Genomic DNA, 22,390 nt, shown 5'->3' on the forward strand with positions numbered 1-22,390 from the left:
CACTAACACACCACCACTACGTCAGTGTCACTGCAGCACTGAGAATGACCTGCATTGGTCCTGACCATTGAAGAACAGGGAGAAAGGGGGTGAATAATGATGAATAATAATGCAGAGAAACAGATGGTCCACCAAGTGTAACTGTAGAATTACAAAGTGCTTCTCTATTGTAAGTGGAGCTGATATAATGGACAATCACAAGGTAGGTATCGTTGAGTATTTGCGTGTGTGTCGCTCTGTGAAGGACTGGCACCCCCTCCAGGGAGTGTTCCTTGCGCCCAGTGATTCCAGGTAGGCTCCAAACCCACCATGACCCTGAACTGGATAAGAGTTACAGACAATGAATGAATAAATGATTGAATGTTGTCAATTAACAAAATGGAAAGTGATTATAATCAATAATTGGTGCGACCAATCTTTTGCCTTCAAAACAGCATCAAAAACAGAGAATGTGAACATTTCCAGAGTGTGGCTAATGACTCCAGCAGATCTGACTATGACAGCTTTAACTAAAAGGAGAGAACCAGAAGGACACACAGACCTGGGAGCTTCCTGAAACACTGGCATCACTCCGCTCCACCGTCAACAAACCTGTGTGATCGCGTGAAGAGGCGGGACGACACCAGCGTCTCAGTTTACTATAATTCCCTGTGTCCATGGACCCCTGGATCTCCCGCGTTAGTCTAAGCTAAAGTTCTACCAAAAGCTAAAGTGAACAGGTGAGTTTTCAGCCTAGATTTGAGGATTAATACTGTGTCTGAGTCCTGAATATTTTCTAGAATATCACTTCACAAGGGCTTTTATAAGAAAAGGCTCTTCCCCCAGCTGAGGCCTTCTGAATTCTGGGAACTTTGAAAACTCCAGTACTCTGTGATCTGAGTAATCGTGGAGGCTCATAATAGGAAAAAGTATCTTGAAGGTATTCAGGAGCGAGCTCATGTAGGGCTTTATACGTCAATAACAGAATTTTGTAATCAATATGGAGTTTACCTAAGTTCCTGCAAGTACGCCCTGACAGTAGTGTGTTACAATAGTCTAGTCTTGAAGAAATAAAGGCATGTATTTATGACTCTGCTTCATGCACGGGTAAGGCTAGGACAGATGTAAAAAAGCTGTCCTAGTGATACTACCTATGTGTTGATCAAATGATAAATCCGGGTAAATTATGACGCCAAGGTTTTTTGCTGCTGAACCAGGTTTAACTGGAAAGTCAGCAATATTAAAAATTAAATCTGATAATTTGATTCTTGCCACTTTTGGACCCAGAAGCAGGACCTCTGTTTTATTACTGTTTAGAAGGAAGAAGTTACGCAACATCCAGTCCTCTATTTTTTAATCTGTGTTTGTTATCAGGCTTGGCTGATATGTACAACTCAGTGGTGAATGCTGGTCTTTCAAGGAGGGGAAGTTCAATGTTGGCCTACATCATAAAATGTGTCGGTTTATTTATACGTAAATTCTACCCTCCGTTACTTTTCAGGAAATGATGTGTGATCTGTGACCCTGTCGTACCAACAAGGCGTCTTTTCCAGGCACTTGACTAGTGACATCAAGTATTGATTTTAAATCCCTCTTGTGTTCATTTACTCTGCATTTTGTTAATTGACAAATATAATCTATTAACACTTCTATCTTTAAAGCATTCTTACTTTGGAGTTTTTATCCACACCTGCCTAAACATTTTACAGTACTATATAGATGTGTGTGTCTGTGTGTGTGTGTGTGTGTGTGTGTATGTGTGAAATGTAAAACAAGAAACCCCACACACTCCAGAATCTTACGGTAAACAACTCCATATTAATGCCTATGGTTTTAGAATCGCGTGTCATAAAAAGCACCGGGTTTAATCTGTAGTTGTCCATATAGTTTAAGTACTTATCTACACACTTATATAAACTTCAGGAGGCAGAGATTGACTGCAGTAAATCATTTTATTCAAAGCCCTTGTAAAACCTAAAATCACATCTCTGAGCTGAGGATGGCGCCACCTGTGTGTGTCCTTACAGACGCAAAATAATAGTTTAACAAACACAGAGGACAGTTACTGGAAGAAAGAAAGCATGCTTTACTACGGATTCTACTGATCAGAGCTCATAAACCTCATTACATATGGTTGGTAATATAAATGTACTATATATAATTTTAGTCTAAGATAAATCTACATCTTAGAAGACACATCTAAGCTAAAAAGGAAAGAAAATACAGATTTAAAGTAAGAGTACAATAAAAGAAAGTGGTGTCAAAGACATTCTATCAGGTTGCATTCTATGTACGTCTCTGTCTTGATTGTGCCTTTGGATATTTATTCCATCATCAGCTGTAAAACATGAGGAAGAATACATCATTGTATTGTATGATGATGTGTGTATACATCTGCAACCACTTAAGCCATGGGTCACTAATCTAATCCACAAGGGGCCGGTGTGGCTGCAGGTTTTCACTCCAATTAAGCAGAGCATACATAATTCTTCTTGTTAAATCAACTAATCTCAGTCTCTAAACAGTTAAACAGTGTGTGCTCCTGTTTGGTTGGAATGAAAACCTGCAGATAAGATCGGTGACCCCTGGGGGCACGGCACTACACACATGCTTCCAAGCCGCCCAGAACTCCAGCCCAAATCTCCTGAGTTCAACCCCCTGATTGTCTCCATGCTAGCAATCCATTATTATGATCAGGTATCTGCCCTGTTTCCTGTTTGGCTCTTTTGTCTCTTTTTATCTGTCATCTTCCCAGAGCCTTGCAAAGTCCGAATGGCTCCAGCTATTAAAGGGGGTTGATGTGACTACAGAGGAGGTCTGTTTCATTATTCGCACCTGTACCAGTCCTCCCACCGACCAGATCAACCCAGCACATCCGTGTAGTGTTCCTTTGTTAGCTTTCATTTGTGTGTAGGTATCCGGAAAAAAATTTAAATGACTACTTTTATAAATATGGGTTAAGTTGTTGTTTTGGTACCATTCCTCCTGGTTTTTGAAGTGGGGAGGAAGGGTATATATTGTATTTATTTATTTTTTTTGTATTAGGAAAGTTAGTTATTGTTTTGTTTTGGAATTTTATTTGGCCTCACCCCTGAAGACCTGTCACACTCTGTCCTGTCTGTTGTTCCCACCATGTGCTTACTTAGCACATGGCTCTGTTTGTTATTGTTCATGTCTCCGCCCTAGTCCTGCATTAGCTCCACTCCCTCATTAGTGTCTCCTTTTGTGATTGTTGTTCCCAGGTGTTTTGTATTGTCCTCTAGGTTATAAGCCTTGTCTGGAGTCTCAGTGTTTGTTGACCATTTGCGCTCCATGTGTCCCTATGTGTCTTGTTATCATTGTCATTCCAGGTCCCGCTGTTTCTTTGTATCTCTGTGTCTAGGTCTCTAAGTATGTCAGTTTAGCATTAGCAATGTGTTTAGGTTTAGCATTAGCTATGTGTTTAGGTTTAGCATTAGCTATGTGTTTAGGATTAGCATTAGCTATGTGTTTAGCATTAGCTATGTGTTTAGGTTTAGCATTAGCTCTGTGATTAGGTTTAGCCTTAGCTTTCTGTGATTAGTTTTCTGGGTCTTTCTGTGTAGGCCTGTTCAGGTTAATGTTTAGGGTTTTGTCTTTAAGTTTTTCTGACTGTTAATTACTTGTTTTCTAGTTATAGCATTTTTTTTTTGTTTCCTTTATGTCCTTTTTCATTATAATAAAGTATCTTCCCTGCGTTTACCTCTGCCTCGCCGAGTGCATACTGTGACAAGAACACACCTTCACTGCCACAACTGAATAGACGAAGCTCATAGTAAAGTGTAGCAATTAAAGTATTCACTTATTGTGATACCAAAATGTTAAAAGAAATAAATAACATCTTACAATTTAATCTGTGTTTTCGTGTGTTGGTCTGATGGCGTTAGTGGTGTTGGCCTGGTTCTTAATTTTTTTTAACAAATTTTTTTATTCTTTTAAAAAAGTTTTTACAGCTTCATATATATATATATATATATAGTTTAATAGTAAAGTGGAAAATGTACAATGTAGATGTGCAACATGATGCTGTGCAGTTGAATAATTGAGCTTCAGGTGATACTAAATAAATGTGAGTGAATTAATGTCCTGTGAAAGAGTTGTGTGTGATGTGTGGATTCTCCTCCTCTTCTCTATGAGAGATAGTAAGGAGGAATAACAGAGATTTTTAAGGAGACATTTGCGAGGACACAATAACAGTGGTTAATTTCAAGTTTTTAACTCTTCACATGCTGTGAATTGTACCTCTGACACTTGGTAGATCGGTAAAACAATGCCACGATAAACCCGGGTACAATTCAACATCAGAACATTCTCCTTGTCTGCTTTGAGCAGAAGGTTCTTGAGCTACTCTGACTTCTATGGCATCATTCAAAGAACATTTTAGCACCTTCGTTTTTAAGAGTTTGGGGTTCAGTCTTTTCAACTTATTTCCCCAAGACAAATTTATTTCTTAGTGTTTTTATTTACACTGAATTAATATCTTTGATTATCTTTTTCAGTCAAGAGGCTGGAAAAGGAACAAATGTAAACATCCATCAAACTTCATATTCAAACCCTACCTTACTGAATGCTTTCAGTGTGTAAAAATGAATTATTTATATCCTAATCATACAAAAGTGAGATATGGCATCTCACAAGACTCCATTTTACTGCTATCATTCACATTTTGCATACTGCAAAACATGGCATTAACTTCTACAGTGACACAGATGAAACACAATATTGACCAAAACTGATGACAAATGGAGACTAAAGAAAATAGAGGACTGTAAAGTCATGAAAGGCTGAATGTTGCAAAAGGTTCATCTTCCAAATAAAAAAAAACAGAGGTTCTTCTTTTATGATCAAAACCTGCAGGAAACAAAATATCAGATCTAATGGTAAATTTAGCTGATTCTCCTGTTCTTACTGATTCAGCAGTTAAACGTCTTCCTGTCATATTTTATTCAGATTGATCATTTGTCAAACATATTGCTAAGAAATGTCTAATCCTTGCATGATGTGAAAAAAAAATCAGTACACACCTTTATGACCTCAAAGCTAGACTAAGTGGATGCACTACTGTTAGGACGTTCTGAGAGGAACCTGAGTAAACTCAGAGTATTTCAGATTCCTGCAGCCCTGGTGCTTACGAAAACCAGAAAATTTGATAAAATCTGCCCAGTTCTAACAGCATTGCACTGGCTTCCAGTTCAATTCTGCATTGATTATAAAATTCACCCACTGATGTGCAAACATGGTCTCAATACTGAGTGTCTATGTAATCCCATTTTCTGTTATGAACCACCATGATGGTAAGATCACAGGGCACAGGCCTCTTGTTTGTTCCCAGAATTCAGGACTCAGACACAGTCCCAGTTTTAAAGTTCAAAACGTACCGGTTTAATAGATCTATCAATATATTTATTTAGCAGGTTTTATTACATTTTTTGCTTTTTAAAAATCCCTTTTCTTCAACCTACATCACCCTTTGTCAAATGTGTAATATCTTTTTCAGACATAATTTCCTTTCACTACTTCAAAATAATTGGAGGAGTTCTATCTATATCTATAGATTGCCCAAACAAATACCACTGTTAGAAAAAAAATAGCATTGTTAGACATATATGTGTAAAGGGGTTAAATGTGCTTGTTTATTAAGCTCTAAAAAATTTTAAATGCCAGTTTTATATGCTTTTGAAAGAAAAATAATTAGATTTTTATATAATTAGATAGTTCATTACCAGCATCATATTCTGTGTGCAGTTTAGAAATATTCACCCTGAACTTAAATATTATTCTGTAATTCCAGGGAAAAATCTCAGGATCCTCACTTGTGGATCTTCTTTCTTTGTGAACACTATCTTCACAGAGAGAGAGTCTTTAAGCTGTGACTTCATCAGAGAAATTTTGGAAGAAATCACTGAAAACAGAAAATAACGGGTTTCCACCTGAGAAATAACATTTTGTACAGAGAATAAACTTGTGTCCATTCATATCTATCTGTTATGAATGTATATTATCACTTTCAGAACTAAACCTCAAAATCATTAAAGAAATTGCATTTTTAGAAAAAAAAAATTTAAAAAGTTAAAATAACGTCTTAAAAGAAAATTAAATCTTAAATTCTGATTGGCATATCGCAAAGTAATTCAGATGATATATTTCCTGCAAAAAGTTTAATTATTTGATTCAAAATGACAGAGAATGAATGAGTGAATTTCCTTATTAAATTGTAATTCACGTTGGGAAAATCTTATACCACTGGACACTTGCGTTTAATTGTGGTTTCGAGACTGGCCAGAGGATACACATCACGGCTATCAAACACACTGAAGGAATCACAGCCACGCTTCACCACTTGGTTCCCCTTGTACTATTTGTTCAGGTCATAAAGCATCACCTGAAAACAAAGTCTCTTCATTATGATGATGTGTGTATTAGTAAAAAATATAATTTTTTAAAACTATGAATAGCTATGAATATTTGTGGGTACATTCAGAGTAGCCTCATAAAAATCTAGTATCTGCAAACTAACCCTAACCCTAACTTTCAGGAAGGAAAGCAGCTGTGAAGGACTTAAAAGAAATAGCTGAAAAGTCCAGTGAGTGGTTGTGGATAAGGAGAGCACAGATTAGTTGGGGAAATGCACTGTAGAGGTGCTATTGGGATTGTTGGTGATGTAGCACATAAAGTTCACACTGGCGAGGGGAGGTGCCCACCTGATGACCGCTGTGAAGAGCCAGTGATGCAGTGGTTTTGGTACTCACGTGATGGGCTCAATGAGTGACTGTAAGGATAGCTGGTTGCTGATCGGATAATAAACAGGCACAGCAACCTTAGTGTTGTGGTGTAGGGACAGTTTTGTTGTTGCAGGTAGGAAGAGAGTGTGGTGGGCCATATGTGAAGCTCAAATGGATTGGAATAGGATACCTTTCACCTTATCCTGTGTATGATTATTATTACCACCTAATTAATAAACATGTAATAAATAGATTTTAAACATTTATAAACCTTTATAAGCGTAGTCTTATTTTAAAATGTTACCATTGTTTTAATTGTAATTTAATTTGACCTTAATCTTAATTAAATGATTTTGACTGTTTCTTTCGATATTGTAGAGCATTTTGAATTGCCATTGTATATGAAATTGGTTCTATAAATAAATAATTTATTATTGTGGAGTGACACATCATGCTTCTCTCTCTGGCAGTCTTATGGATAACTCTGGGAGAATATTACCTGTCTGACTGCATTATGCCAACCATAAGGTTTGGTGAAGGGGAAATGTTATGGGGTTGATTTTCCCCAGAGGTTGGTCTATGAATCATAATTCCAGTGAATGGAAAAGAGATAGGCCCTCATTTAACATCAGTTGGGACATTTTATATGATGAAATAAAAAACAGAATCCGTGACCTATTCATTCTCTTGAAGATTTATTGAATTAATAAATAGTTAATTATAGTGTTTTTACTGAACAACTTGATCTTGTGCATTTTCCTCCTTTTCTCACTAAGGCCTGTGACTTTTACTGGGGAAATTTATTTTTGCGACTGCTGCCCTCTGCTATTCCGCAGGCTGACTGCTGGTGCCAGATGATTCGTTACGGGCAAATCGGCTTGTACCCTGGTGACCTAGTTGATACAGTCATGTGAAAATGATAAGACAACCCATGAAAATCTTTGCCTTTTTGAACATATTTATACATATGGACATTTGAGCTTCATTTGAACAGTATTGATGATGGCATGGTTGCACAGCAGGTAGTGTCTCTATCACAGGTCCAGGGACCTGGAGATTGTCAGTTTGAGTCTCGCTCTGGGTGACTGTCTGTTAGGAGTGTGGTGTGTTCTCTCTGTGTCTGTGTGGGTTTCCTCCGGGTGACTGTCTGTGAGGAGTGTGGTGTGTTCTCCCTGTGTCTGTGTGGGTTTCCTCCGGGTGACTGTCTGTGAGGAGTGTGGTGTGTTCTCCCTGTGTCTGTGTGGGTTTCCTCCGGGTGACTGTCTGTGAGGAGTGTGGTGTGTTCTCCCTGTGTCTGTGTGGGTTTCCTCCAAGTGATTTTCTGTGAGAAGTGCGGTGTGTTCTCTCTGTGGCTGCGTGGGTTTCCTCCGGGTGACTGTCTGTGAGGAGTGTGGTGTTTTCTCCCTGTGTCTGTGTGGGTTTCCTCCGGGTGACTGTCTGTGAGGAGTGTGGTGTGTTCTCCCTGTGTCTGCGTGGGTTTCCTCCGGGTGACTGTCTGTGAGGAGTGTGGTGTGTTCTCCCTGTGTCTGTGTGGGTTTCCTCTGGGTGACTGTCTGTGAGGAGTGTGGTGTGTTCTCCCTGTGTCTGTGTGGGTTTCCTCAGGGTGACTGTCTGTGAGGTGTGTGGTGTGTTCTCCCTGTGTCTGTGTGGGTTTCCTCCAAGTGATTTTCTGTGAGAAGTGTGGTGTGTTCTCCCTGTGTCTGCGTGGGTTTCCTCCAAGTGATTTTCTGTGAGAAGTGTGGTGTGTTCTCCCTGTGTCTGTGTGGGTTTCCTCTAGGTGCTCCGGTTTCCTCCTACGCTCCAAAAACACATGTTGGTAGGTGGATTGGTGACTCAAAGTAGGTGTGAGTGTGTGTCGCTGTATTAAGGACTGGCGCCCCCTCCAGGGTGTGTTCCTGCCTTGTGCCCAGTGATTCTGGGTAGACTCCGGACCCATCGCCGCCCTGAAGTGGATAAGGGTTACAGACAATGAATGAATGAATGATTGAATTTACCTGCTTACAGAATACTTTCAGAACTATTTCAGAAAATTTGACATGTAATTTCTATAAATGTTTAATTCTTATTTTGTCCATGTCTCAACTATTTTGGTTTGTGCTACAGGCATCAAATGTAAAATATTGTACATTTACAAACCTCAGTTAAGTTAGTAAGTGAAAACATTGGAAATATTTTCTTTGTACTTTCATGAGTTAAATAAATGTTAAACAGAATTTAAAAAAATAGATTCTTGTTTTTATTGCATTTTACACAATTAGTTTTCTTCTAACAGGGTCTGTGCACACTTTTATAAACACCAGGAGGCAGAGAATGTAACAGCGTGTTTGTTTATTGATTTTCAGAAGGAACATGAATATGTTTTGTCAGGTTTATTCAGAGAATGTTCCAGTCAAAGAATTTTTGTTGAAGCATGAAGTGAAAGAACAGTTAAAAATAAATACTAAATATTAAAATAATAATAATAATAATAATAATAATGTCAGATTTATAAAACAGCTGCACAGAAAATAAAACAGATACACGTCAAAAATCAACCAGAATAGCTGAATCTTGAGATTTGACCTAGGCCTCTGGCTGTCTATCTCTCACCATCCTCAGCTGCACTACAGTACCACTCAGTCTCAGACTGAACTGTCTCTTTTATAAAGAAGACTTCCCAGTGGTCTGACAGAGCAACCAACAATGACAGTGGGGTGATAAATGTCTCCTAATTATCCATCACTGTAACCTGTCAGTCTGACCCTTTAAAAATCAAACTCTTCACATCCCAGTTACACTATTGTTTATTCTACATGTCACTCTCCTGAAGACACAGACTATAAACATGTCTCTCAGAGCTGAGCTGAGGATGGCGCCACATGTGCGTGCCCTTACAGAAGCAAAACAATCAATGGCTGAGGTACAAACACATAGAGCACAGCCCTATGGACCCTATCTATATAGCTATTTTGCTATATCATTTTTTTAAGTGCCTCTTTCAGTTGCATTTAAACAGTAATTATGTGACATAGCCTTATTCAATATGTTGTTTTATTTTCTAAAGTCTCTTGGCTACTCAAATATGTAATCACTTGAGGTTTTCATGCTGACCGATAATTCATATTTTCTTGAAATTGGTCATGTTTTGACCAAAATTTTACCAAGTGCCTGCTTTTTTTTGCACATTTCTCAATGTATAGCTTTGACATTTTACATCTTTGCACAGATTGTTAGTGTGAAGTGTCTGTTAGTTGAAAACATAAGCATTTTTAATGCCAATTTATTACATGGCATATTACTGTGACAACATATATTTGTAGCATCAGACAGACTTATTTTTCTTGATATTCTAAGCTCTGGGATGTATGATTGATAAAGCTCACAGAAGGCCCAGACTTTCAGGAATTTAGTTCAGGGCAAATATGGACAATATCCCAACAAATAAAAATAGTTTTGGTACTTTGGCAGTTTTATAATAAGCTGCTTATAATAAAAACATATATTATTATTATTATTATTATTATTATTATTATTATCTTTTTAAAATATGATGAAATAATACTTGTTTATTTAGAATACACACAATGAATAATTATTTAAGCTTTTTAGTTTATATTTGTTGATCTAATGCAATATTAGATTGACTCATATCAGATTTGACTCATGAGTCAAAACGAAACTGAAAGTAAACATTGAGCATGATTATATTAGATTATCCTCAGTTATAATTATATTACAATTCTTTTTGAGAGCAACATAAAACATAGATTTTGAAGGAGCGCCTTGTTTTTTAGGTGTTTTTTAACACTGGATTACTACCAGAGGCTTCACAGCACCGCGCGGAGAGTGCTATTTTTAGAAACAGAAGGATCTGCGGTTTCTAACGGTACGCGGACGACACAGATGCATTCAGACATTCAAGCATTAAGCATCAAGCTGAGAATATAAGTTGTGCTCAAAGAGCTAGAGGAAAGAAATCATTTGTTACTATGGATTCTACTGATAGAGCTCTTAATATATGAGGTTACTAATATCAGGTGCATTGGGGGAATCAGAATGGAAGTTTCTTCATCTTTTTCACAATTCATTTCATGTTGTTTTAATAATCAATAATCAATATGTTGATTATATCTCTGTCGTCAAATCATTGTTCCATGATCAGCTATAAAACATGTGGAAGAATACATCATTGTATCATTTGCAGATAAACACATGATGCCACACACACAAACACACACACACACACAAATCTGCACATACAACACACACCAAAACCCACACACACCCCCCACCCAGATTTTCAGACAGTAAAAGATAAAGACAGAAGATGCCCTGAACTCACCGATATTGGTGGAGCACATGACTCTCCACACACACTGTGCTCCAGTATCTGAATAAAACACAACACATAAACACACATTTTCAATTTTATATATAAATATATACAAACAGTTTTGATGGGAAATGCAGTGCAGTGAGCCTGATATTTTATTAATCTAATATTTTATCTACTTAAGATATACAGTAAATTATAATATGCACTTGAAAACACATACATTCCCTGTGTTTTAGGTGCGTTTAACATTTAAATATGAGAATTAATATTAGTGACAAAGTGAAAGTGAATGTGACCTGTTTTATGATGATTGTACAACGAAATTTGACCTCTGCATTTAACCCATCCATTGCACACACACACACAGAGATAGACACACACACACACACACACAGAGAGAGCAGCGGACAGCTATCCTCAGAGCCCAGGGAGCATTTTGGGGGTTAGCTTCCTTGCTCAGGTGCATTTCAGCCATGGATGTTCCTGCTAGTACACCATCTTGCAGAAGGTATTTTGGCTGAAATTAAGTAATTTACCTAAAGAGTAAATTATCTATGGGTTTATTTATCTATCTACTGATTGAACAATTATTAAACCTGAATAATCATATAACGCTTAAAAAGGAGAAAAGTCTTTGTAATAAAAGCAGTGCTCAGACAAACCTGGCGAACTGTTTGATGGTTATTACATAAATTCAGTGCCCAGATCATTTTGGTCAGGGCTGCTTCTGAAGTGATGTCATACCCAGAAATAACATTTGCTCTTGTTAAAATCTGGAACAAACATGAAGCAAGATTCCACAGAATTATCAAACTTTACTAAATACAACTACAGACATTTAGGAGACACTACAGAGATATCACTGCGGAATAAAACATATTTACAAGGATCTACAGAGATGTAAACAGACATTTGTGAGGACACACTAACTGGTTTATTTCAGGGTTTTAACTCTTCACATGCTGTGAATTGTACCTCTGACGCTTGGTAGATGGGTAAAACAGTGCCTCGAAAAACCTGGGTACAGTTCAACATCAGAACTTTCTCCTTGTCTGCTCTGAGCAGAAGGGTCTCGAGCCACTCAAACTCTGGAACATTCCCATTTCCATAGGTCTGCAGAATCACACCATCAGCTCCATTCAGAACTCTAGACACCTGGAGAGCAGAAGAGAGCTGTTTCAGCACTGGGTTCAGTCTCAACTCTCAACTTCAGTCCCAGGAAATAATATATATATATATCACAGTGTTTCAGAGGATTATAAAACAATTTTTGATGATTATTCTCTGGAAGGACTTTTAAAAGATTAATGTTTGACCCCCTCTCACATCTACAGAGAATGTCATGGAAGCACCAAACCAGAGACTGAGAAACAGATTATTCCCTGAATATATTTTTTTACTCTCAACACTGTGTCTGACCACTACCAGTGTCCTGTTCTGTTTGGACTTTAGAGATATCTGCAGTGAACTTACATATTCTTCTGTAATTCCAGGGAAAAACCTCAGGATCCTCACTTTTTCTTTTTTCTTTGTGAACATTTTCTCCACAAGGAGAGAGTCGTTAGGCTGTGCCTCCCTCAGAGAAATGTTGGCAGAAATCACTGCAAACAGAAAATAATGTGTTTTCCACTTGAGAAATTTGGTTAATTATTTTTTGTAAAATATGATAAAATGTGCACTGCACAAGTAGTGAATATATTAACAGTTCTCGTATCCATATTGAGAACTTGTAGAAACATTTCATTGTTAAATTGTAATTCAAACTGGGAAAAGCCTAAAACAACTGGATACTTGCGTTTGATTGTGGTTTCGAGACTGGCCAAAGGATACACAGCAGGGCTATCAAACACACTGAAGGAATCACAATCAAGCTTCGCCACTCGGTTCCCCTTGTACAGTTTGTTCCTAAAACAAAGCATAACCTAGAAAAAAAGATGTTCTTCTTTATAATGATGCACTAATAGTCTGCATTAGTTAAAATAAGAAAATTCTCTTAACATCTGCAGGATTTTGTCCTGTTTTAATTTTCTTTTTATCTTCATGTGTTTAATACAGTGATAAGAAAACTAATGTGAAAGCACCTAACAACGAAAAAGTGATTGAGAAAATTTTAGAGTATAACAATGATATAAACACAGTATTGAATTTATGACTTTGTGTAATCTGAGGAGAATTAGCAATATAACAATAACAGGTAAGAACCTTAGACATCAGGTGTGTGTGTGTGTGTAAGAGAGAGAGAGAGAGTGTATAGGGTAATTTTGAAACATAAGCAAAAGAATTTGATTAAAAAAACCTCACCAATAAAACTTCACTGAATATTACCTCAAAAAAGAAAATAATCTAATGTAATAAAAATGATATAAGGAAGAAATGGACCAATGGTACTGTTCTGTAGCAAACCTGTTGCATCTCCTTTCTGTTAGAGAAGTACCCAGCCATTAGCATTGATCCTACAAAGTTATCTATTCCATCAGTGCGTGGATGGAATATGGGCATCTGCAGAAAAACAACCCACAGAATGAAATTACAAAGTTACTTTACTGACATTTAAGTGGGAAACAGCCATTGTATATTGTAAAGTTCAAATGGTGCTGGGTGAAAGGGCTGGAGTTTGAATCATGCAGAGAAGCGAAAACCAACATGGTAAAATGATGAAGAGTATTAAAGAGCACCGTTTCCAATATTATGGCTGATGCTTACAGTAAGCCTACAATTAGCAGATGAACCAAGGCGATGCTCACAGTGAGCCCGGAATGAGCGAGAGGGCCCATGGAAAGGGATTGGGTATTGAACTGGGTATTAGCAACAAGGCTAATAAGGCCATAGATTTGGTTGATAATGCTAACATGGAACTGAAGATTAGCAATAAGCTAGCAAGACCAGGGCAAAAGCTAATTTTGAAGCTGTAAGGGAATGATGGCCGATGATTGGTGCTCAAATAAAGAAATTGTGTGAGCTTTTGCAAAATTATATTATTATTTTTGCAGCCACTGGAAAATACTGTACTAGAACTGATTTCACGTATCACAGACTAAATACAGGGAATTCCGTGCTGATATCATTTCATCCTCATAGGCTACCGATGGTGAAGCAACAAGCCACAAAACAATAAGTGAAGGAAATAATGGCCCCAGGTGTCTGTGTGCTTTCTAGTAGCCCCTGGGTGGCTCTGGTAGTCCTGACAAGAACGTAAGTCACTATCTGAAAGGTTTGTGTTGATTACCTTTGACTCAGATCTGTCACCAAGGGAAGTCTAGTTTAGAGACTATTACAGTAATCAATTATGCTAGAGATAAAAGCATGGATAAGTTTCTCCAGTTCTGATTTAGTCAGAAAATCTTTCATCATATTGATGTTCTTGATGAAGGTGATAAAATGCTGATCTAGTACCTGCTTTAACATGGCTAATAAAACACATCTGAGACCAATGTATGTTAAGGTTATGCACTAGTTTTTAAAAATTACAGTTATAGAGCACCTTTCATACAAAAGGCCAAAGTGCTTTACAGAAGGAAACAGTAAAAAGCAGCAGGGCTCTCAAATCCAAATACGCAGCCAATTTGTGTTTCTCACTTCTTTTGCCCAATAAATTAATCTATGTTTTATCCTTATACGCAGAACCTTGACTAGAATTTGTCTAGGCAGCTGTTTAGGGAGAAAAGTGTAGCTATTTGCTTGAAATCTCAATACATCTCTCAGTTGATATCAATATAGGGGCTATTTGTGTGGGTGAGTTTGTAAGTTTGTCGAATATATTTTTTGTTGGTTAATGCTATTGTTGATGATGTTGGAGAAATGGGATTGTCAGGTTTTGCACAATAATGTGTTCAAACAGCCTATCTTTGACATTTCATTGTAAATATGAGGTTTGGTTTAATGTCATCTGCATTCTGCTTTGTGACATTCTCTCTTTTGGATTTGAACAGTGGGATCATTCACATTTTGCTCATGAAAACTGTAACTCTGCAGCCTTTAATATACTTTCTCTTGAAACCAACACATCTGCCCCAATGTCTAGTGAGGTCCACATATCAATGAACACACAGTAGTGATCTGACAAAGCCACATCCTTCACAGAGGCTGATATGTTGAGACTCTTTAAAATAACTACATCCAGAGTGTGACCAAGACAGCGTGTCCTCCCTGTAACAGGCTGTTAAAGGCCAAAAGAGTCCAATATGGTGTGTAGTTCCTTGACAAAACAGTCCTTGGTGTTGGCAACATGTTAAAATCACTAGCAATATCAAAATCAATATCAATATCAATCAATATCAATATCAAAATGGTCAGAATCAGTAGAAATAAAAGACAACATCTCTGTAAATTCATCATTAAAATCAGAGTTGTACTTCAGAGGCCTGTAGACAGTTACTAGTTACAGTGGGTACGGAAAGTATTCAGATCCCTTTACATTTTTCACTCTTTGTTTCATTGCAGCCATTTGCTAAGATCAAAAACGTTCATTTTATTTCTCATTAAATGTACACTTGCCACCCCATCTTGACAGGAAAAAAACAGAAATGTAGGAATTTTTGCACATTTTAAAAAAAAGAAAAACTGAAATTTCACATGATCATAAGTATTCAGACCCTTTGCTCATTGATGAGTAGAAGCACCCTTTTGAGCTAGTACAGCCATGAGTCTTCTTGGGAATGATGCAACAAGTTTTTCACACCGGATTTGGGGATCCTCTGCCATTCTTCCTTGCAGATCCTCTCCAGTCCTGTCAGGTTGGATGGTGAACTTTGGTGGACAGCCATTTTCAGGTCTCTCCAGAGATGCTCAAATGGGTTTAGGTCAGGGGTCTGGCTGGGCCAGTCAGGAATGATCACAGAGTTGTTCCAAAGCCACCCCTTTGTTATTTTAGCTGCGAGCATAGGGTCATTGTCTTGTTGGAAGGTGAACCTTCGGCCCAGTCTGAGGTCAAGGGCACTCTGGAAGAGGTTTTTGTCCAGGATATCTCTGTACTTGGCCGCATTCATCGTTCCTTCAATTGCAACAAGTCATCCTGTCCCTGCAGCTGAAAAACACCCCAAAGCATGATGCTGCCACCACCATGTTTCACTGTTGGGATTTTATTGGGCAGGTGATGAGCAGTACCTGATTTTCTCCACACACACCCCTTAGAATTAACACCAAAAAGTTCAATCTTCATCTCTTCAGACCAGAGAATCTTATTTCTCATAGTCTGGGAGTCCTTCATGTGTTTTTGGGAAACTCTATGTGGGCTTTCATATGTCTTGCACTGAGGAGAGGCTTCTGTCGAGCTGCAGTGATAGTTGACTGTGTGGAACTTTCTCCCATCTCCCTACTGCATCTCTGGATCTCAGCCACAGTAATCTTTGGGTTCTTCTTTACCTCTCTCACCAAGGCTCTTCTCCCACAATTGCTCAGTTTGGCTGGACGGCCAGGTCTAGGAAGAATTCTGGTCGTCCCAAACTTCCTTCATTTAAGGAATATGGAGGCCACTGTGCTCTTAGGAACCTTGAGTGCTCTGACATGTACCTTGAGATTTTATATTGACAGGTGTGTCTTTCCTAATCAAGCCCAATCAGTTTAATTAAACACAGCTGGACTACAATGAAGGAGTAGAACCATCTCAAGGAGTATCAGAAGGAATGGACAGCATGTGGGTTAAATATGAGTTTCACAGCAAAGGGTCTGAATACTTATGATCATGTGAAATTTCATTTTTTCTTTTTTAATAAATTTGCAAAAATTTCTACATTTCTGTTTTTTTTTCTGTCAAGATGTGGTGGTGAGTGTACATTAACGAGAAATAAAATTAACTTTTTTTATTTTAGCAAATGGCTGCAATGAAACATAGAGTGAAAACTTTAAAGGGGTCTGAATACTTTCCATTCCCACTGTATATGTGTGATGTTCCTTTCAGAACTGCACAGAGATATTTGAATGATGTGAAGTTACTAAAGGAAAGCAGCTTGCACTGAAAAGAACCATGGATCAGAGCAGCTAGACCTCCACGTATTTTGCTGCTCATGATACATTTAAAAATGAATGTTTGCATTAATTTAGCCAGGTTTTAGATAAAAGAATAAAATCAAGCCCATGTGCTGTAAAAAAAAATCATTAATTAAATAAGACTTGTTTGTATTTGATCTAATATTTAGAGCTAACTTAGTTATTTGTGCACTTTGTAGTAGAATTTCTGTCTCACATATTACGTGTTGCAGATTGTCTACATTCACAGTATCTGATCTGTGCTCTCTTTTATGTTTCTGGCAAGTACTGGAATGGGAGAGCTTACAGCCACACTGGGACCGAGCTTGTTTTTTTAAACATGTTACTGCTGATATCACTCTACAAGCTTGGCCCAGAAAAATATCAATGTTCCTCTATCCTTAGATGAATCAGTAGACGAATTTGGGTGGAACTTGCTGATGATGGGGTTGTGAGCGAAGCTGCCTCCATTTCTATTTTACTGCGAGAGTTTTTGTTATACTGAGACAGTTTAGAAAGGAATATTGCTTAAAAAGATTTAGAATGTGAAGATATTTCAGTGCTAAAAAATTACACTAGGTCAAATATTGAAAGGTTGGAATTAACAATGGCCTAATAACTAAATACATATGCCAATATTTTATTTAATTGAAAACTATTGCAAAATTAAGTATATGCTTAATTTTGTTCATCACGCTCATTGATTTTAATGTTTGATGTGATCAGACAGTTAGTGGACCATTAAATTTGTAAGAAGTCTGACCTGAGATCCAGTAACGATCACTGTCTTTTTAATATCCCATAAAATGAAGGACAGAGCAGAGGAGGTGAAGGCCATTGTGTCCGTGCCGTGGATAATAACAAATCCATCAAAATCATGCTTGTTATCCTGTAAATTAAATGGAGATAGAGAGGGAGTAAGAGCGAGATAGAACCTTGAATAATTCGTTATTCTTTGAGATTTACTTTAATTTTTTCAGCCATTTGTCTCCAGTGTTCAGGAGTAATGCTTGAGGAATCAATTGGAGGTTCCAGGGCTTCCATTTTGTACAAAATTGTAGGTTTTCCCTTGGTTTCAGGAACATCATCCGCCAGCTGGGGACTGAGGAAAAACAAGAGAGCACAAAATGATCCAGAAGGTTTTGTATAAAATATTTGAAGTGCCTCATTTTGTATCGTATTTTGAAGAAAGTACTAAAGCTGGGAGGTGCTCATCATTACTTAATCATTGAAAAACCCATGTTCACACATTTTGGGCTTGATCTAGTATATTTTACAATGTTGAGTAATATCTTCTTAGATAAGGTTTACTTCTTTTCATTTTTAAGAGATGGTGCTGTAAGATGTAACTCACTACAGTGTGATGAAGCCATCCTTTGTTACAATGCGTTTCCTGACACAGTCGTCAGATTCTCCTGGATTTCTAACATAGAGGATTGTGTGGTTGATAATGAAATCCTTGAGAGTTTCCAGATCCTGTGGAATGAGTCTTCCTGAAATGAAATTTATATAAATGATCACATGTATACACTGGTCTTATCAGTAATTCGTTCATCATGTTCAAAGTACACAACTCCTGTACTTCAGTAAATAAACAGATTACTCTCAAACTTTAACAAAACTAAATATTTATAATTATGTTTGAGTTAAAGGACATCACTTATCAAGTGTAAAAATACAAAACACTTCAAGCTGTTAAAGTACAATATACAATATTAGAGACTAATATTAGAGACTATTAGAGCAGAGATTATATAAGTCTTAAAGAATAAGGAACAAATTGGGATTTGAAAATGTGATTAATTTGGTACAAACTCTGAAAGTTGTGACTGAACAATTGATAATACATTTTTTTTTTTTTTGCAGAAAGGTGCTATTATTTACTTGTCTGAATTTGAATTTTAAATATTTTTCCAAATAGAACATGGTTTTACAGGAAACATTGACATAAAATAGATTAAGTACATGGATTTAATAACAAATGCAGTTCAGGCACATTCACTTCATGGACATAGAAACTAAGGTTTATTGCACAGTGGCAATTATGTAACTTTGAAAATGATTAACTTACCCTCAGTATTTTTTTTCATTCCAAATGTTCCTCCAGTGTAGAGCACATACACTTTTCTTGTTATTGGATCAGCCATGGTTCAAAATCTTTACAAGCACTCTACAAAGATATATTAATGCAATTATCACACAAACATATCTAAAGAAAAAAATATTAAAAAAAATAACTGAAACACAATCAGTAAAGTCTCAGTGTTTTCACATCATTTATTCTCTGGTTAAAGAATGAGTTTAGGATAAAGAGTTTAGCTTTCTTATCAAAATGATCTGGCTTTTACATTTTAAAACAGCTTTCTTTATATATAGAGAGGTGACAAAGGAAAAAGAAACATTACTCAGTAAAACAGAAATATGAAATAAACATCTGAAAATGAAACTTCTCAGCAATTACCTGTGTCCTGGTTCTCACTGGAAATGAAGCAGGTTTAGCTAAGGTTAATTAGCCGACCAGCTAACTGGTGTGAGCTGTCTTGTGGGTTGTGAAAAGTGGAGATGTTGACGCATTTTCAATCACTATAATTGGTGCTTTAAGTTGTAATCAAGCTTTCTATGAGCTACATGAGCTGCATTTGGTGTCAGAACTAGGTGAATGAGTAACAGTGTTGATCTTGCAGTGCCCCCTGTGGAGAGTGTGGGGGCAGCAAGTGAACAGTCAGTTCTCAAAGTAAATGTGACTGAGGTATGATCTGAGCCACTTTGACAAGAGTCACATTGTGATGGTCAGACCCAGACAGCTTAAAGTCATAATGTTTTGGCCAGGGCATCTCCAGAAAAACAGAAGAGGTTTGGGTGTTCTTACACAAATCAGTAAAGGCTCATCTGATAGAAAGTGGTCTGGAGGACACTGTGATGTCCTGGGGATGGTTTAAATAAATGGAAATGGTTCCATTGTTTGTGTTAAATGTAAGTGAATATCACAATGCCTAAACTGAGCTGGTGAACAAACAGCTATTGTCTTTTGCTCATCATCTTCCAGAGGAACATAACGTTCCTATCCTTTATTCCAAGATGACAGTTCTCATGGTCACAGGGCTGCAAATGTGACTGACATCAGGACTGGACAAAAACATCCCCAGATCTGAAACCACCTGCTAATTACACAGCCACTTGCCATGACCTCACAAAATGTCACATGATTTGCCAGTGACACCAAGAACAATTGAACATGTCAGAAAGTGTGTTATTACACACCAGCTTGCAGAACATATGTTTGGTTCCTTAGCAGTAATAATATGCAACCAGCATGGTTATATTCACTTAGTATAGCACAGTACACATTCCATTAAAATTACAGCTTCTAAATCATTGTGATGCTCCACTGAGCTGTAGAGAGAATGGAGTCTCTGTTATCACTAGTTCAGGCTCAGCACTGAAGAGACTGCATTATGTAAATTTGGAAAGAGTGTATGACACTACCCCTGCCCTCCTCCCTTCCCCTTGTGTTCAGCACAGTGCAATAAATGTGAATACACTCTGCAACTGCAGGGGGAGCCCAGGAGCAAAACTACCAAATCTTACCTAGTGTTCCTTTAAACATTGATTCTCTGAACATGTTCTGCTCGTGTTTTTAGCTCTTACTGTTTGTGCCATGACAGGAAACTTAAGAGAGAGAGAAAAACAACATAGGAACGTCTGCGAGTTCTTCTCCAGGCACATGCACACACACACACACACACACACACACACACACACACACTCACACACACATGCTCCAATCACACTAACGCCATGCTCATTCTGCTCGCTCGTATAAAAGAAACAACCACTGATTTACATTAGACCAATGACCTCATCATTAAGTTCATCTAAATACCTCTAGCATCTTCTCTGCCGTTCCATTATAGGAGTAACATCACAAAAATGAACCCTGTCAAAGAGTGTTTGCCACTGCTCCTGTAACACTGGCACCACCCAAGGCTCAAACAAACCAAAGCTTCAATAAATGTTTGTACTCAGGTGGCTTTTCTAATACATTTTCTTTCATCTATTCAGTGAATATTTAATTCTAATTTGTTTTTAGCTTTGATTTATTTTTAAATACATTTTCTGTATCTCTATCTTTACAGTGCTCTACAAATCTGGTACATTTTGTATTAAAGGTGCTGTAAAAAATAAACTACATCTATAATACACTCACAACATAGTGTAGGACAGTGGACACAAACCTGCTGCAGTCTCCAGAAAGGCTGAAAGAATGAGAGCTGTTGCTATGAGAAACCTCATCCCTGAAAATATATTGCTGCATCATCGGATGCCCTTTCACTTTTCGTTTGGAATCGATTTTATCCGATTTTTGTTTTAAAATAAGGCAATGGCAACGGGGAAACGAGCCGTTATCCGATTTCTGATTTAATAAGAGAAAACCTGAAGGAAATAAAGCAGGGTAAAGTTCAGTCTGTGTGTTAGGGCTGTGGTCGAAGCGCTGCTCTCACTGTTCACATCCTCATCAGGAGAGCTCGTGTAGCACGTTCTGAAATAATCCTAGGCAATGCAACAATGCGACTTTATTTATCGACTGTATCTGGGCAGTAATAACATGGAAAGGAATCGGCATCTTACGGTCGGGTGACGCTGGCACATGCCAGTGACATCGGCACCTTACGTTCAGGTGGCAGTGGCATGTAAATTGTAAATGTAAATGATGTGTAAATTGTGCCAGTGCGATAATGTAAATCCAGTCGCACGATTTAATGTTAAAACGGCTTGCCATAGCGTTGCCTGTAGGTAAGATGTCGATGTCACTGTCACATGCCAATGCCTTTCCATGTTATTGCACGTCAGCAGTGTGGTATATCAACGTCTTGGAAGTGGTTTTGAAGGGCGTCATATACCCCTGAACTGGCGCTACAGATGAGGTGTAAATTGTGCCAATGCGATGTATCACCTTGTACTGGCATCATAAACAACCCAGTAAACATTAAGCCATTGACTCAACGTTGAAATAACGTACTTGACTGTCGTCTAATCAACGTTTTCTTAAGGTTGAAAATGAAAGTTGAAAAGACGTCCAAACACTGACGTTGAAAAGACGACTAAAATGTCACATTAAAGACGTCCTTTTAAAGCCGTTGTTTCAACGTTGAAATCACGTACCTAAATGTCATTCAATAAGCACTGAATTTAAGTTGAAAATAGAGTCACATTACAAACGTACTTTCAAAGTACAGTAGGTTCCATTAAGAATTCAATGGTTCAGACTGGTTTTTAATGGTGTCTACATCTAATAGTTTCCATCATGTAACCCATAAGCACTCAATGGTTCCTAATAGATTAACCATTATTTCTCTAATAGTTTCCATTATGTAACACTTCTATTAGTATT

At 37.6% G+C, this 22,390-nt stretch overlaps 1 protein-coding gene across 2 annotated transcripts; it reads right to left on the reverse strand.

Moving 5' to 3' along the window:
- Window positions 1–2,262: 2,262 nt before the first annotated feature.
- LOC136700433 (L-asparaginase 1-like) lies at window positions 2,263–21,272 on the reverse strand. Of its 2 annotated transcripts, none has more exons than XM_066675789.1 (12): window positions 21,234–21,272; window positions 19,070–19,168; window positions 18,353–18,491; window positions 17,965–18,100; window positions 17,762–17,887; window positions 13,438–13,533; window positions 12,830–12,956; window positions 12,508–12,635; window positions 12,010–12,189; window positions 11,697–11,807; window positions 11,041–11,088; window positions 2,263–2,317 (listed from the first exon to the last, which is right to left on the reverse strand). In XM_066675789.1, exons 2-12 carry the CDS (start codon window positions 19,143–19,145, stop codon window positions 2,303–2,305), a joined length of 1,182 nt encoding a protein of 393 aa, XP_066531886.1. In that variant the 5' UTR covers window positions 19,146–19,168; window positions 21,234–21,272; the 3' UTR covers window positions 2,263–2,302. The 2 variants fall into 2 exon arrangements, with proteins under 2 accessions (XP_066531886.1, XP_066531885.1); XM_066675788.1 differs by lacking the exon at window positions 2,263–2,317 and adding an exon at window positions 10,283–10,860.
- Window positions 21,273–22,390: the final 1,118 nt, after the last annotated feature.

Source organism: Hoplias malabaricus, chromosome 6, assembly GCF_029633855.1.
Source record: "Hoplias malabaricus isolate fHopMal1 chromosome 6, fHopMal1.hap1, whole genome shotgun sequence".
Taxonomy (NCBI): Eukaryota; Metazoa; Chordata; class Actinopteri; order Characiformes; family Erythrinidae; genus Hoplias; species Hoplias malabaricus.